Source organism: Podarcis filfolensis, assembly GCF_964270895.1.
Source record: "Podarcis filfolensis genome assembly, chromosome: 3".
In the NCBI taxonomy this organism is placed as follows: Eukaryota; Metazoa; Chordata; class Lepidosauria; order Squamata; family Lacertidae; genus Podarcis; species Podarcis filfolensis.
This window is the reverse complement of record NC_139606.1, coordinates 31,067,268-31,084,330: the sequence shown is the minus strand read 5'-3', so window position 1 is coordinate 31,084,330 and position 17,063 is coordinate 31,067,268. Positions and strand designations below refer to the sequence as shown.

General features: G+C 44.9%; 1 protein-coding gene across 9 annotated transcripts in view; it reads right to left on the bottom strand.

Moving 5' to 3' along the window:
- Nucleotides 1-11,052: 11,052 nt before the first annotated feature.
- Nucleotides 11,053-17,063, bottom strand: part of LPIN1 (lipin 1) — an 85,813-nt gene continuing 79,802 nt past the window's right edge. For 7 of the 9 annotated variants that reach the window (XM_083607207.1, XM_083607211.1, XM_083607208.1 and 4 more), the window contains one exon: nucleotides 11,053-17,023. In XM_083607207.1, the coding sequence (XP_083463333.1) occupies nucleotides 16,864-17,023 (160 nt within the window). In that variant the 3' untranslated portion in view covers nucleotides 11,053-16,863. The remainder of the gene's footprint in view (nucleotides 17,024-17,063) is intronic. The other 2 variants (XR_014546471.1, XR_014546472.1) reach the window with 1 other exon arrangement.

Genomic DNA, 17,063 nt, shown 5'->3' with positions numbered 1-17,063 from the left:
CTGCAGGCAAATCCTGCTTATTAGGAGAAATGCACCCTGAAGAATTAAATACACACACACACACATTGCTGCAGAAACCTGGAGTGCTGAATTTAAGATTAGAAAAATGAGAATCGGTGCTCTCCACCCACCGTTCTGGGTTGCGACTGCAAAAGGCAGAGAGCAAGCCAGGCGAAACAGCCAGGCAACTCAGCCAGCCAAAGCTGCAGCTCATTACATTTAAATATTTTGCAAAACATATGCAAAGCCCGGTGGCAACGTAAGTGGCAGGAACTGCCGGAGGAAGCCTCCTCCTTCCGTTCGGGATCCAGACACGCAGTCGAGTCAAACGACCGGAGTCCACAGCAAGGCTGCTCAATGTCTCCGTCTAAATAAAGCCCCCGTCGGAATTAGCTATGCTGAACGAGCCTCGGCTGTATCATATGGAAGACGGGGGGGGGCATATGCTTCTGGTGGCTGCGTATCCGGAGGGAGCGCTAACCAGAACCACAGGATATTTCAGTCCTGGAAGGGGGGGAGGGTTGTGACGGGAGGGAAGTGAGCAGAAACCATGCTATGGAAAGTAACTGGAGTCTTTCCAGCTTCCAGGGGCCAGTCAGTCATGAATATCCTGCCTTGGCCTGCAAAGGAAGGAGCCGAATAACAATTGGGAAAGGTTTATAACTGCAGGAATCGAGTGGCTGAAGCCAAAAGGCCGCCATGTGATGCAACTGTGTGTGTGTGTGTGTGTGTGTGTGTGTGTGTGTGTACGTGTACATATATATTCCTCTCTCTCCAGCTCCTACACACAGGAGTCTTCTTCATTTGCTGTGACCTTCCAGGAATGTGCTGACAGACACAAAGCGTTCGGCATGACATTCTGCCAATGGACTGGAATGACTGCTGGTGGGGTGTGTGTTTGTGTTTCATGTCTGTTTCCTGATAGCAGGGCACCATCTTCTGGAAGCTGCAAAGAACGGCTCAGGGCGAGGGTAGCCACTCACGGATTCCCTGAAAAGAAAAAAAAGGAAAAGGAAGAAAATGCATCCCCTCTTGAGAAGGAAAAGGAAAAAGAAAGAGGATGAGGGAGTGCGTGGATTTGCATTAAATTTGCATTTGCTGCTTTGCACGTACGCGAGGAATAATGGCTGTGATTTAAATAGAAATGCAATCCATCTCACGGCGGTGGGCAAGGCTGTTACCAGGTGTGCCTGCTCAGGGAATAACTGCCAAGGCCCCAGGCTCTCCCTTAGAATCATAGAACCGTAGAGTTGGAAGAGACCCCAAGGGTCATCTAGTCCAACCCCCTGCAATGTGGGAATCTCAGCCAAAGCATCCATGGCAGATGGCTTAGAAACCTCCAAAGTTAGCAAAGTTAACGGACAAACTGTGTGCAAAGGACAATAGTGACTTTGAAAAAGAATGGGAACTCTTTATGATATATTTGCAGAAACAACAGAAATAAATGGTCTCGCTGGCAGGATTTAAATAAACATTTACAATTTTATTTACAGAGAACAAGGAGTACAGCAATGTGATAACATAATATTGTAAATAAACAGCAGAATGTATCGTCTGATGTAATAAACCAGAAATGGTAGTTGAGGGAAGTCAACAGGGAAGGGGGGAAATTGGAAAATGTATGTTCAGCAATGATAGTGGATACTTGTTTTGAGAAAAGAAAATCAATGAAAATTATAAGAAAGAAAGAAAGAAAGAAAGAAAGAAAGAAAGAAAGAAAGAAAGAAAGAAAGAAAGAAACCTCCACGGAAGGAGAATCCACAAGTTCCCGAGGGAGGTCGTTCCACCGTCAAGCTGCTCTTGCTATCAGAAAGTTTTTCCAAATGTTTAGTCGGAATCTTCTTTATTGTAACATGAAGCCATTGGTTCAAATCCTACCCTCCAGAGCAAGCAAACAAACATAAGAAATATGTCTCTGGAAGAGGGGACAAGAGTACTATGGGTGTTTATCTCCAACCATGTCTAACAATGGCAGCTTAGACTCTTGCATGGTTTTCAGACATGGTGTCATACACAAGTCTGAACTCGGGCCTTCCTACAATGTGGAAGCTGTCATGCATAAAGTGGACCACCCTGGTATCTGCAGACTGGGGCGATTGTTGTGAGGCAGTTCCCCAGCCCCCCCCAAAAAAAAAAGTAGAAAAAAATATGTGTATTCATGGAAAGTATGCACCAAAAAGTGAAAGGGACATAGGGGGGAAATCATTATATCACAAACAAACTGCCAGTACAGTGGTGCCTCGCAAGACGAAATTAATCCATTCCGTGAGTCTCTTTGTCTTGCGGTTTTTTCGTCTTGCGAAGCACGGCTATTAGCGGCTTAGTGGCTTAGCGGCTTAGCGGCTATTAACGGCTTAGCGGCTTTAAGAAAACAAAGGAACAAAGGAAACAAACTTGCAAGAACTCGCAAGACGTTTCGTCTTGCGAAGCAAGCCCATAGGGAAAATCGTCTAGCGAAGCGACGCAAAAACCGAAAAACTCTTTCGTCTTGCGCGTTTTTCATTTTGCGAGGCATTCGTCTTGCGGGGCACCACTGTACAAACCTGTATATTAGAAGGAATATACACAGAACTATGTACAAATTCCCATGCAGACTTTTTTTAAAAAATCACAAAAAGGAGTGAACTGAACTAAGAATTTTTTAAAAAGATAAACGGACATTGGCAAATTTATCCATCTCTAGCTACACACGAGTTTTGTCTTATTTCTTTGTTTAAAACACTGGTGTATTGATTTCCTGGCTTAAAAGTAGTGCCCAAGCCAGCTTACATCAACAATTGGGGGGGGGGAGGGACTTGCAATAGCAGGAAACAGGAAACAGCAAAAATAAATATAATACCAAACAACCAGTCAATCAAAATCCTGCAGGAGCAAAAAGTCTCCAACTTGGAGAGGAAGGATAGCAGGCAGGTAGCAAAATGCATCTCCAAGGGTCTGACCATAACCATGGCAACAGAGGTGGGTGTGTCATGCATTCCCACCAATCAGACTTCAGATGCTGGTGGGACGCCAGGTTTCCCCCAAATGATGTAAGTAATGGAATGGAATACATATAAACAATGGAGTGGTTAGGAAATTCAAGAAGACTTGACAAAATATGAACACTATCTATCTTTATGCCAACGTTTTTAAGGGACAATAAATTCGCATTTGGGGTACACTTCCTAGATATAATTGTTTGCCCTGGACAACTTTGGAGCACCCCATTTTCCCTACTCCTGACTGGACTCTGGTATGGAGCTTTCGTGGACTGAAAAATGCCACCTTATCTACGGTAGCAGGGAGAGCAATCATGTGAAGCCATCACTAGGGTAGACTAAGACGATGACATTAGCATGGTACACTGGGGGCCTTATGACTAGTGAATTATCATCCAGTCAGCAAAGACCTTTCAAAAATAGGCTACTCTGGTGGCACTGGGCATGGTTAAAAAAACCAGCCCAGTCCATCAGATTTGGTCCCTCAGAAGGGGTGGATGGAATAGAGAACACAAACATTGCTGGTTTCAGCACGAGTTACACAGTGGCACCTTGTGGTCAAATGTACAAACTACAGGAAATGCAGAAAACAATGACTCTCATTACAGTGGCACCTCAGGTTACATACGCTTCAGGTTACAGACTCCGCTAACCCAGAAATATTACCTCGGGTTAAGAACTTTGCTTCAGAATGAGAACTGCGGTGGCACAGTGGCAGCAGGAGGCCCCATTAGCTAAAGTGGTGCTTCAGGTTAAGAACAGTTTCAGGTTAAGAACAGACCTCCAGAACGAATTAAGTTCTTAACCTGAGGTACCACTGTATAAGGAGTTGATAACAGACTTTGAAGCAAAAGTGGTTCAAAAACAGCCAAGGTCAGCAGGCTTAGCTTTTTCTCTCTTTTTTAAGCCATTATTTCAGTTGACACAGATGCTAATGGTGTGTTTCTGTAGCCCAGATCATCCAACCTTTGCCATTATGGAATGGGAGTTATTTTGAAGTGGTTACCATGTGGTGACATTGCGTTCCTTTTCCTTTTCATTGTAGGCATAATAACCACATCGTTTCCCCGAGCCATGTAATTGCTATTGGCTTATGTGTTTCTTGCATTTACATACCACCTTACCAGGGAGCAGGCCCCTCTCAGCTCTTACGTTTGAGGAAACACGTGTAGGCAGGCACTGTGAGGCGACAATCCTTGGCACACTTTGTGTGGGATCCGAATTGGTGCCCTTGCTCTCGTGGAATAGCGTGAGAGGTCCTCTAACAGAAGAGGAAGGAATGAAATTTGGCCGATTCTCACTCTACCCTGCAGCCCTCATCACACCCTCAAAATCTGCTCCAGGGAGTTGTGGGGGACCCTGCAGAAGAGAGTGGAAGGTGTTGTTGCTGGAGGAACACAGGAGGAATCAACAAAATTCCCCTCTCCTCCAAATGCAGGGATAGGAAACCTAAATCTGGGTTCTGAGGTTCTCCCTAGACCACGCACCCCTCCCCAACCCCACATACCCTCCCCTGACCCCTGCTCTGCACCCTGCATGAGTGTTTTTGCCTAGTGGGAATGTATCCTTAACCTCTGCCAGTGGCATAGCATGGGAGGGGGGGGACACAGTGACAGTAGCCCCGGCGCAAAATTGTGAGGGGTGCAAAATTTCAACACCCGCTGCTGCCTCAATGCGCCTCGGTGTGCTTCCGTTGAAAATGGCTTCTCCATGTGAACCAGGAAGTGACCTCTCCGGACAACAGAGCCACTCTCCTTTTCTTATCTATGTGGCTGAGATCTCCTGGGTGACATGGATGCTGTTGGGCAATTGAATGTGCATGCGTACTCCTTTGGTTTCCTTCCCTCCCACCTCCCTGCATTGCCCCGGGCGCTATCAACCTACGCTACACCACCGACCTCTGCTAATGCATCTTGCTTGCGCAAATGGAGGATAGAGCGGGTTGCACAAGTATGTATAGACACAGGTCTACTGTACCTCAAAAGCCCCTCAGTGAGTGCAAATGGATTAATTGGATGCCACCCTTACCTGGGAGTAAGTCACACTCAACTGGCATTAGTTTCCCCTTTCCTTGTGTCTCTGAAAGCCCTGTGGTTGAAAGGGAAACTATCCTAAACCCTCCTCATAGCTAAAGCCTGGCTCCTCACCTTTTTTCCCCATTATTTTTACACACCGGTGATGTATAGCTCCCTGCATTGCTGCAGTAGAGGCAGGCCGCCTGCTTATCCCTCTGAGCCAATATTGCAACACAGGAAATCTGCCTTTGCTGCTAACACCTGGTGTTGTTTCAGACAAGCCAGATGGCTTTAACTCCAGGCTCACATGACTGATGGTCTCGCTCTTTTGTCTAGCACAGTAACCGTCTCTGGCTTGGGATGCAGATGTTGTCGCTGTGCAAAATGACCTTCCCTCTTTCACTTTCCCCTTCAGCCTCGGAAGCCAACACGGCAGCCCCGAACAGGGATGGCTGAAATCCTATAGCTGCTGACCTACAGCCGCTTCCACAGAAGCTCAACGGGACTTATTTCTGGATAGATATGCATACTGCAGTTTTGTAAAAGGCCTTAAAGGGCTTCGATCTCACCTGATCTCACATTGAAAGGCAAACCTACCTTATAGGGGAGCGGACACACTGGCATCGTTTGCAAGCCACGCTTCTCCAAACTGCTTCGCAAAAACTTGCACATTAGAAGAAGTTCACACTAAAACGCTTGTCCTGCCAACCTAGCAGTTCGAAAGTATGTCAAAGTGCAAGTAGATAAATAGGTACAGCTCCGGCAGGAAGGTAAACGTTGTTTTGGTGCGCTGCTCTGGTTCGCCAGAAGCAGCTTAGTCATGCTGGCCACATGACCCAGAAGCTGTATGCCGGCTCCCTCGGCCAATAAAGCGAGATGAGCGCCGCAACCCCAGAGTCGTCCGTGATTGGACCTAATGGTCAGGGGTCCCTTTACCTTTACCTTTTACACACTGGTGTTGAAATGTGGAGAACTGAAGACTGACAAAAATGAGAAACCGAATTGTCAGATTTTATACCACTGCATAGCTCAGTTGGCTAGTGTGCAGTTCTGATAACGCCAAGGTTGCAGGTTCGAGCCCCATATGGGGCAGCTGCATATTCCTGCATTGCAGGGGGTTGGGCTAGGTGATCCACAGGGTCCCTTCCAGCTCTACGGTTCTATTATTTGCCTATCTCTGCCATGAGGCAGAATTAAGAGTACTAACTATTTGAAGTTGAAATTGTAAAACCAATAAAATTTATTTACACACACACAAAAAGGGTACAGAATGGCATGTTTGGGATTCTTGAAATCTTCAGAGCCGGGTCGCAGGAACAGCTGGCAAGAGCATCTTTTCGCAAATAACACCTTGGCCAAGCAAGTACAAAGTTGTTTTGATTCAAATCTCCCATCACGTTTGCACTTAATTCAAAATCTTGGCTTAGGGCGAAGTCAAGCTGAAGCTCAAACACATATTAGTCAAAGGCAAGCTGTTCTTTGGATCTGACTTATTTGGCTCTGCTGCTCTTATTTCCTGGCAAACGAATGGCACTCAGGTTATTAACAGTGCCTAAGGACCATTTCTCTGAGCCCAACACAGACTCTTCACACACACACACACACACACACACACCCTCTGATCTGTGTTAGAAAATAACTGAGGATCGACTGGATTATCCTTTGCCTCCTTTTGGTTTCCTTTGTTTAAATGCCTCTCTTTTCTGGCTGCCTAACTGCAGCGTGGTATATGTATTAATCTTTTCCCTTTTTTTACCGTTTACGTATTAACTGTACACTGAGGGCTCATCCAGACCCCCGTTTTCCCTGCCACTTTCGCAGCTTCATTATCAGGTGACTCCAAAATTCTGTGTCCCCCCCCCCAAAAAAGTGATGCCATAGTTTTGTGCTAGTTTAGTGGGGACGTAAGTGGGCTAAGGAGGGGCTTAAGTGGGAATGCAAGTGGGGGCTGAAGGGGACTAAAATGGGCTAAGTGGGGACTTAAGTGGGCTATGTTGGCTAAGGAGATTTAAGTTGGCTAAGTTGACGAAGGCAACTTAAGTTAGCGAAGGGGACTTAAATGGGCTAATTTGGTTCAGTTGGCTGAAGTGGTCCAAAGTTTTCTAAGGGGACTTTAGCAGGGACTTAAGCGGGCAAACCTTTCCATGGATTGACATTTGCTCCGATTCAGCAGTAAAGAGTGGGTTTTCCAGGGGGAAGCGGCAAGGTAAACAGAAAACCTCTCAGACGGGACAAGCAGAAGTGTGACTGCGCCCTAAAGCAGCAGTCCTGGCCCCACTTTACCCAGCAGTAAACCCCATTGAATTCAATCGGACTTACTTCTTAGTAGATACGGTTCGGTTGGTGATGTAAGGCACACATGCTTTTTACATGCTGTGCCCTGTCTCTGAGATCTGAAACCAGCTCTTCTCTGCACTCTGGAGACCAGATGCCAAACTCATTTACTTCCATTTGTCATTTCAATCAGCGGTTCTCAACCTGTGGGTCCCCAGATGTTGTTGGACTACAACTCCCATCATCCCTAAGCTCTGGCCTTGCTAGCTAGGGGTGATGGGAGTTGTAGTTCAACAACATCTGGGGACCCACAGGTTGAGAAAGGCTGACTTAAATCCTATTGGCAGAATTGAATGCCACTGTCTCTAATTGCCCCTGGTTATTATGCTGTTCCTCTGTATGTGTGATGGGTCTCACTCTCTTGCTGTCAGCTGGTTATCATGTCCTGCTGGATTCTCCTGCACGTGCATATAGGAAATGCCAGAACAAAGGAATTCTGGGATGTGTAGTTCTTAAGGAAGCACACCCCCTGGGGTGCAAGTGTTGGGATACTGCCAGGGAGATAAAGCCCATCATGGCCCCCACGTCGCCTCTGGACGTCCATCGATCTCCCGTAGATACAGTATCAGCAATTAGCGACACGAGCTCCAGAAAATAGCTTGTGACATTCCAGAACTGATGCACGCTCTATCAGCAGAATTCGCACAGTGAAAGATGCACGCAGGAGAGCATTTTTACAAGTTTATTCAGCGTTGGTCAGAACAAAGAAAAAACATGACTGCCTGCTTCAGTCTGCTCAGGCATAGAGAGAAACGAAAGCATAGACACACCAGAAACATCCTGTGAACAGGAAATACGCAGACTCTGTGACTCACAAAGCCTGCTCCCTTTTAAGGTGGAACGGAAATATCCTAACAGCAAGAGTGTCCTCATGCACCTTCAATACAGATGTAGCTCCAAAGTCGAACATAATCTGTTCCAGAAGTCCATTCGACTTCCAAAACATTCAGAAACCAAAGCACAGCTTCTGATTGGCTGCAGGAAGCTCCTGCAGCCAATCAGAAGCTCCGCCGGACGTTCGGCTTCCAAAAGAACATTCGAAAACCGGAACACTCACTTCTGGTTTTCGATCGTTTGGGAGCTGAAACGTTCTACTCCCAAGGTGTTCGGAAGCTGAGGTACGACTATAGTTTGTAGCAAAGAGGAATATCAGCTGGTTTAGCTCGTTACACAATTCACAGCCATATCTCCTGAAATTACCCTTTGCTACCTAGCCTACCCGGAGATGAACTAGTCAACCTCAAAACGTCTTTTTATCTCCTGTTGGTTGCAACAAGAGATTTGAACAGGGGCTTACATCTCTCCCACTGCAGTCAATGGGACTTAAAAGTGTTGATCATTAGGCTGGGCATGACTACAGAGCTGGGCCGTTGAAACAAAATGGCAACTCTTTATTTGCATGCTTGGCCACTGTGAGAACAGGGTATCTCATGCCTGGTATGTCATTGACCCACTTGCTATTTCAAGACCAGTTGGCCGTTCTTCTGAGGCAGCAACACTGATTGAAGAGCATTTCATTGGAATGCAGGCCAATCCTTTGCATGTTTCCTCAGAAAGACACTCCGTTCAACGAGGGGCACTTCCTAGCATATATAACATGCACACAGAATTGCATTCTTGCATTTTCCAATTAATGCTGTCTCAAAGGGTCTGATGGAGGAGGCCTGTTAGCAAAATATGCAGAACCTCTCCCTGTGATGCAGTCTAAACTCAACTGACATAAACAGCAATAAAATATTTTGGCTCAAGACAGATTCATGAAAACAATTTTTAATGTAAAAAGCGTAGGTTTCTTTTTTAACTTTCTTGGAAAAGGCTGTTTGTGTGGTTTGCTAAAGGAACAGCTGTTCTAGTCTGCTTGCATCATCATCATCATCATCATCATCATCATCATCATTATTATTATTATCCACCAGAGAAAATAACCTCCTTGTGAAGGTTGCAGAAAACAAAAAGAAATGAAAAGGAAGAAAGAGGCATCACAGGGTATGTTCTCAGCTCGTGAAACCGGACACCTCCGCAGCAGTCTCCCATTCAGAAAAAGCAATGAATTAGAATCCGGAAGGGGCCGACTTGCTCGCAGGCAGACCTTGCTAAAAGCCAGGCAAGATGGATTTCCTGAATCAATAAACAGACGCCTGTCAGCACAGAGAACACCTGACATTGCAAGAGGCTTTTAAAAACCCTCGGAAATCAGACTTTAGGGAAGTCAAAACAGCTCTCGGAGTGAGCCACTCTAGATAGCAACCCAACTCTTCCGTTTCCCTCAGTTATGTACGATAAGAGCTTCCAATGAATTTAGAGGGATTGGGGAGGGCAGGGGGTTGTTTGCATATTGGCTGTGCTAACTTGTCAATCATTCCTACTAAAAGCAGCCTAAACTAAAGGTGCTTTGGTGTCTGTGCTTCCCCTGGGGTGGAGGGGGGGAGAGGCCTGGAGCATCTCATTAAACATCTGAAATGTTTCAGTGAATGGAAAAGCTGAAAGAAGCAGCTTCCCTATCGTGGGGGAAATGGAAGGAAGGCAGGAGCCAAAGAAACGCAGGTCGCGTCGGGTTTCCTATGCTGGAAATTCGAGCCAATGTTACAGCAAAGGCCAGCACCACATTTGAGTCATTTCTTACTCCTGACAGAGAACAGGAATAAACACACACACACACACATACACTGAAAACAGAAGAACAGGGGTCTAAAATTGTCACCCAAGCACAGCACACCATACAAACACTCTTAGAATGTAATCCTAAATGCAGCTATTGAGGAGTAAGCCTTACTTAGTTTGATGGGGTTGACACGGGTGGCGCTGTGGGTTAAACTACAAGTGCAAGTAGATAAATAGGTACCGCTCTGGCGGGAAGGTAAATGGCGTTTCTGTGCGCTGCTCTGGTTCGCCAGAAGCGGCTTAGTCATGCTGGCCACATCACCCGGAAGCTGTACGCCGGCTCCCTCATCCAATAAAGCGAGATGAGCACTGCAACCCCAGAGTCAGTCACGACTGGACCTAATGGTCAGGGTCCCTTTACCATTACCTTTACTCCTAAGCAAAAGAGTGGGGAACATTTTTCAGGCTATAGGCTTCTCGCTGGGGCCACCAGGGAGCAGCGGGTGGCACCAGAGGCAAAAATGGGAGAAGCACCAAATGTGACATTTACCTCTGTGCAGCAGACTAATTTCTACACACACTTGGAGCTTATCCACCTTACCTTTCCTCCACACTTTCCAGGCCCGGGCCACAACTTTAAAGATTTGTGCCTGACCACACACTCTCTCTCTCTTCTCTTTTCTTTGGCTCCAGAGGTTTCCCTGCAAAAACCTGCTCTTTAAAGCTGAATCGGAACAAACAACAATCCATGGAAAACCCGAATGGGGCACTTCAGCTTTAAAAAGCAGGGTTGTGGGAGGAACACTGCGGAGCAAAAATATCATTATCTGAGCTCAATGACATATTCCAGTCACACACAAATATTCAAGGAGGGTGCAAAGCATGGCTGGTGAGATGTGGCCAGTGTAGGGGAGTCTCAAAGGTCAGGAAGAAGGTTGCATTTGACACACACCCCGGGCCTGAGGAAAGATGCTTGGGACCACAGAGTTTACTTTCTGACAATTTCAAGGGGTTTAAGTATCTGCCTAAAATCTTCCCTGCTGAACTCAAGACTGTGAAGTGATTAACTTGGGCTGAATCCTATCTGGTATGCATTTTTTAAAAAGCAATTTGCACCCAGCAGCTGGATTTTCAAAACATTTTAATTGGATTGCATTTATTACAATATATATATACTTTGCATTCAGCTCATCACCAAAATGAGATGTTACCTTATTTTCTTTAATTTATTGCACTGATGCATACATATACAGAGGAAATAGTTTCCAGAAACATTAACAGTCCTAAAATATATATTTTTAAAAAATAAAATAAAAAAAATCATTCCTCTGACCCTCAAATTACATCAAGCATTGTTGTAATTTTCAACACACTGATATTCTTCATTTCATGTAGCACTTGTGGAGCTAAATGGCCATTAAATGTATGAAAATAAACAAGGATACACTTCTGGCATATTCTAGTTTAGAAGATGGGGAAACATACAAACAGAGCATATATTGGATTTGCATTTTTGCATTTAGAGTGCATTAGAAAAGGTACGTTTTTCTGTAACAGAAAACCACCAGTACACTGAAAGCAAAGTGAACAGTTTTCTTTTTCTTTCACAGAAAGAATATGAAGTAATTCAGCTATTCCAGGTTTATTTTGTTCTTTGGGAATTCAACAACGCAGTTTGAAATGTGTGCATAAGAACAGCTCAGCCAAAGTGAAACTATTTAGAAACTGTGTACCTGTTGCTGTTTTTCGTCTTTAAATTAGAACAAAGCTTTTTTAAAAAAGTCTTACATCTATTATTCCCAATGACTATCAAAAATAGTTGAGGAAAATGTCCTTGCAGATACCCTATGCAATTGCATTCAACAGGGTATATGCAGAGTGATCTTCAAATCTGCTTTAAAAAGTAACTTGAAGCCAAATGTGTAACAGGGCTTAGTAACAGCTTTATTCTCTGCAAATAGTTTCACATGAACCTGAAGAAAATCCACAGCTTCAATTTATTATCACTTACAACCATGGCAGACCCAAGCAGTTCCAGGTCAGCTGGAAGGCAACTGGGATCCTCAAAAATGAACGTTTTGTGGCATGTGAGAGTGTCTATAAATAAGGTCAAGGGTTAAGTGACTACAAAACTCAAAATCTCCTCCTTAAATAGCTAGGATATACACACACAGTGTCCACGTTAAGTGCTGCAGAGCTTAACTCATCTGTGATAGTCAAGAAACTCGCCCGTTAAAGGCAATGTGGTACAGAATTGCTCAACTCTGGTTGGGTTACACACCCAGTAGGTTCTAAACCACTGGGAAAACAAATATTGGCAAGTCCATTTTTACAGTTCAGCGTGTAATGGGTCCATCTGCAACAGGAGAAATGTCTCTCTAAAGCTGATACCTCTTATCCTTGCAGATGGTCTATCTATGGCTTTTTTGGTTCCCAAGCTGAAGTTTTTTGCTTATGAAACATCGCCAGAGATTTGGAAGCTAAAAATTGTATACCGTGTTGCTTAATTGGTAAATTTGACAGTCTAAATTTCCACTATTTATCAGATCAATGCCTGAACTTCTCTATGCAGCACTGCCAAGCTTTTGTCGCCGTGCACATGCACCCAATTATTCTCCAAATTCACTTCTGTGGGAATCGGTGCATTTTCACGAATGACGGAGAAAATGCTTGAGCCAGTTCCCACAGCTCGGGGCAAGATGCACAAAGTAGCAGGCTTGCGTGCATGTACCTCACCATTAAAGGGAGGGGACCCCATGTGCAAACAAGGCCTGTGTATGCACAAGCCTTCTTCAGCTTGGACTCCAGTGACAAGAGAATTTTATTTTCTAATGCTACAGTTCTGCTGGTCACCTGTTTGGAAAGGTGTCCTAGCCAGCCCCACTTCTCGTTCCCAGTCAAACAGCCGATCAGTGGGATTTTGTGGCTGTTTTAGCTCAGAGTGTTGTGCCCCTTTGGCTCATGGAGGACCAGTAAACTTAATAAAGGCAAGCACACTCCTTTGGAAACACTTAGCATCCTGCCCCAGCAAAGGAAGACTCTGTGTCTACTTTAAGTCCAGTCTTGTAAGCAGAGACCAGACTCTGTAAATACAGGTGGATACCATTTTGCATTTGTCCAATTGACACAGGACCGCCAGCGCATGGGTCCTTCTGGACACAGAAGAGGGGAGAACAGGGGCAAGGCGGACTTACGGGTGCTTCGCCAACACAGACAGGGGCCAGGAACAGAACTCTCATGCAAAATGGTCACCATCTGTATATATACATACAACTGCATACACCTTAATCATGGGGCTATTCTAAAACTAGATGTGGGCTACATGTCTTACAGAATTAAGGCTACAACCCTATACACTCACTCTGGGGATGGGTACTGGAGCTTACTTCTGATAAGAGATGTATAGAACTGCACTGCAGCCTGCAATCTGATATACACACCTGGAAGTAAGCCTCAATAAACACAGTGGGACTTACATCCAAGTAAATATGCATAAGGTTGTGCTGTAAACCTAGAAGGATAACTGTTTGGCAGGACCTGGGACCACGGAAGCCAAAGTGAAGTCACTCCACTGAGTTTCTAGTGGGAACTGTGAAAGAGCAGTTTCACAGTGCTAATTTCTCTCTGGTGCCAATTTCGTTTTCACTGTCAATGGCAAAAGTACCACTGATATGAAGAAGAGAGACTAAGGCCGCAATCCAGTACAGAGTGAGGCATATTTATTTATATATACAGTCACACCTCGGGTTACAGGCGCTTCAGGTTGCGTTTTTTCAGGTTACGGACCGCCGAAACACAGAAGTACCGAAACGGGTTACTTCTGGGTTTCAGCGGTCGTGCATGTGCAGAAGCACTAAATCGCGCTTTGCGCATGCGCAGAAATGCCGAATCACAACCCACGCAGATGCGCCGCTGCGGGTTGCGGATGCTGCAGGTTGCGAACGTGCATCCCGCATGGATCACGTTTGCAACCCGAGCATCCACAGTATTTATATATATTTAACTGTGTGCTGGATTGCAGTATTTGGAGCCAATTCCAGCTAAACTTAGCTGGAACAAACAGCACAACCGTATACATATCTACTCAGAAGTAAGCCCCACTGGCTTCAAGGGGACCTATTCCCAGGGTAGAGGGTACAGAACTGCAGCCTAAGTCACTATATCCAGCGGAACAGGTTACCCATCCTGGTGAACTTAAGTTCCGTTGAAAGTTGGCATTCGACTGCCTCGAGAGAGACCATGGTGTGCCTCTCCAGGGGTGGTCAAACTGTTACATTAGCAGCACCAAATTGACTTCCAAGCCTGGACAGTGAGTAAGAAAGTCCTGGGCTGCCAGGACCCCCCTTTCTACCTCACTGATGTGGTCCAAAGGAAAGCAGAGCAATCTTAGGGACTACACTCCAGATCTGTGTAGGGTGTACTCTTTAGACTTTTACTCTCCCAAAGTTATCCCACAGGGGCAACGGAGGTTTAGGATCAGTTTTTTCCTTCTCCTAGATGAGCTACCTTCCCAGGTTAATGAGACCCATCTGCCCCTCACTTCCCTCTGAAGTAGAGGCAGAAACCACAGTTTTGACCACTGGACCCACAATTGGTCTTGTCCGCTCAGTCTGCCAGAGCCTGTCTTCACATGCAGGGGAAGCCCCTAACTCACCAGTGGTACTACTGGTACCATACCCCCCTACAACGCAGTACATGTAAAAAAGGGCACGTGCTAAAGGAAGAAAATAATGTGACTTAATCATTATGACTCAACTGAAACCATTTTCTTTACTGTTGACCTATTAAAACTGTAATCATGAAATACTTTTTTTTTTTTAAAGGCAGAATACAGAGACGACAATTTCAGGCTCTTTGTACATATTATGGCCGTACAACCTGTCTGAATGAACTGAGAACCTGCTGAATTAAAAAGAAACTGCGGGTGGGGTGTATCTGAAGGTGGCTTTAGAAATGGCTCCTTCCCAGTTGCTTTTCTCCTGGGGGCAGCAACATGTTACACTACTTCTGCTCTCCAAGAACAGGAGGAGAAAAATGGCGGGGGGAAACAGCTTCAGAGAGGAAGCACAATCGGGGAAAGAATTCAGCAATGCTCTTTTGCCTGCAACTTCATGTTAAATCACCCCGCAAATCCTGAATTTAAAGAGATCTGAGAGCAACCCAGAGATCTGGCACCATCACACCTGGCCTATCATCAGATAATACCCCCTAAGGATACAAGAAGAGCCTGCTGAATCTGGCCAATGACCTGATTAAATAAATATCATTTAAAACAATGCAACTTTTTTAAAAAAAACATTCTTTTTTGTTGTTTTGCTTTAGTATTATTTGGCATACGGCAAGTGGAAGCCTGTGTTTTTAACGAAGGCTGGCAACTTATAAAAAGCAGCTTCTCTGAAAAACAAAATAAAAATTACCTGGAACATTCACTTGTAATGCATGCCATTAAATCTCAAGGCAGTCAAATGCCATCAGCTACCAAAAAAAAAAAAGGGGGAGCAGGACCTATTGCAATCATGCAGAGAAGAAAAAACCTAAGATTGAAACATAAAAAGAAAACTCCCAGTGACAGCTGGTAATATTATATGGCACTCAAATTATATTAAAGTTGTGGGGAGAGAACCATAGCAAGAGAAATCCGTCTCCTTCCCCATTCAACAAAGGAGTGCACATCAATCACAGCTACAGATAGTGCAAATGGGGGAAAAAAAGTGTTGGCCCAGCAACACAGCTCCCTTGAAGTTTATCAAGCAAATAAAGGCCACTTCTGAAAATGCTTTTTCGCAGTTATGGACGGAAACCAATGTACCGTGTACCTGCCGAGAATGGTACATATGCATTTCAATGGAACCCGTTTTCGTGGCGAACACACACAGAAGCAGCAACCTGGAAAGACCTCCATATATTTTGCTGGGAAACACACTGATTGGCAAACAACAAAGTCATGACTAACCTCTAAGACCATTGATTTCAATGGGTCTAGTCTCGATTTACAGGTACGTATGTCATGCCCAGCTGGCTCAAGGGTGCATAAGGTATCATATGAAATGGCCTGAAGGGTATTGTAATGCAAAATAACCAGCATGTCCAATCACTCCTTAATTCAGGCACAATTTGATGTGGAATAAGAACAGCAGCTCCAGTCCCAATCCTTTTCTTACTGTAAATTATAGCCTTGATCCAGATTAGCCAACATGCACACATGTCAGGCAGCACTCAATGCTGCTTAACCCCCTTCTTTTGTTCATTTTAAGGGAGCTGCACCACAAGTGTTTCTTATGCAAACACACAAGAGCTTTTTTAAAAACAAAAAGCAGCAACCCTCAAGTTTAAAATCCAGTTTGTTATTATAGAACTGGGAGCCACACACTCGGCCAGTTCAAGCTAGTACAGCAATAGTGACGATAGCTGTGTGCTATATAGACTAGCTGTAGAGTGTGTAGACCAATTGACTTTAGTTCAATAAATCGTATCATACTTTGTGGATCAAAGGGTGGCGGTTCTAGTTGAAGCAGGCATTTCCGCTCAGAGGTTTCGAATTCTGTCTTCCTTCTCTACCTGAAAACTTGGGGCTGGAAGACCCCAAGTGATGCCTCAGACTGGAACCACATCCCACAAAAAAGCAGGCATGGGAAAAATGAAGACCCATTGCTTTCTAGAAATCCCATCATCATCATCAAGGCACTCAGAAATGCCCTTCTGTAATAAGACTATATGGCATGTATCTTGAGCCTGCTGCTGCAGGAGATCTGGGAGCGTGACATTCAGAAATGTTACTTTACAGGACAAAAAGAAAAAAGAAAAAATTTCTGAACTGCACATTTAAACAAAATGTTCACTACATCCCAAACTCCGGGTGAACTGCAAATGGCAAAATCCAGGTGCATCACCGAAGAGTGTTCGAACTGCTGCCGAGAAGGTTCAGAAGCCGATTATTATGGCACATGAGGATGCATCTCCTGGTTTTCAAAAGGTGGCAGCGGATCTCTCCAATATGTGAACTGACTGTAGGTGTCAGAACAGGGGAAATCTGAAGAATGGCTTCTTTTCAACAGGGGAAATACGTGATCTACCACTTCGCAGAGCCTCACGTACCTGGACAAACAGAAAAAGAAAAAGTTTATTATTACCACTG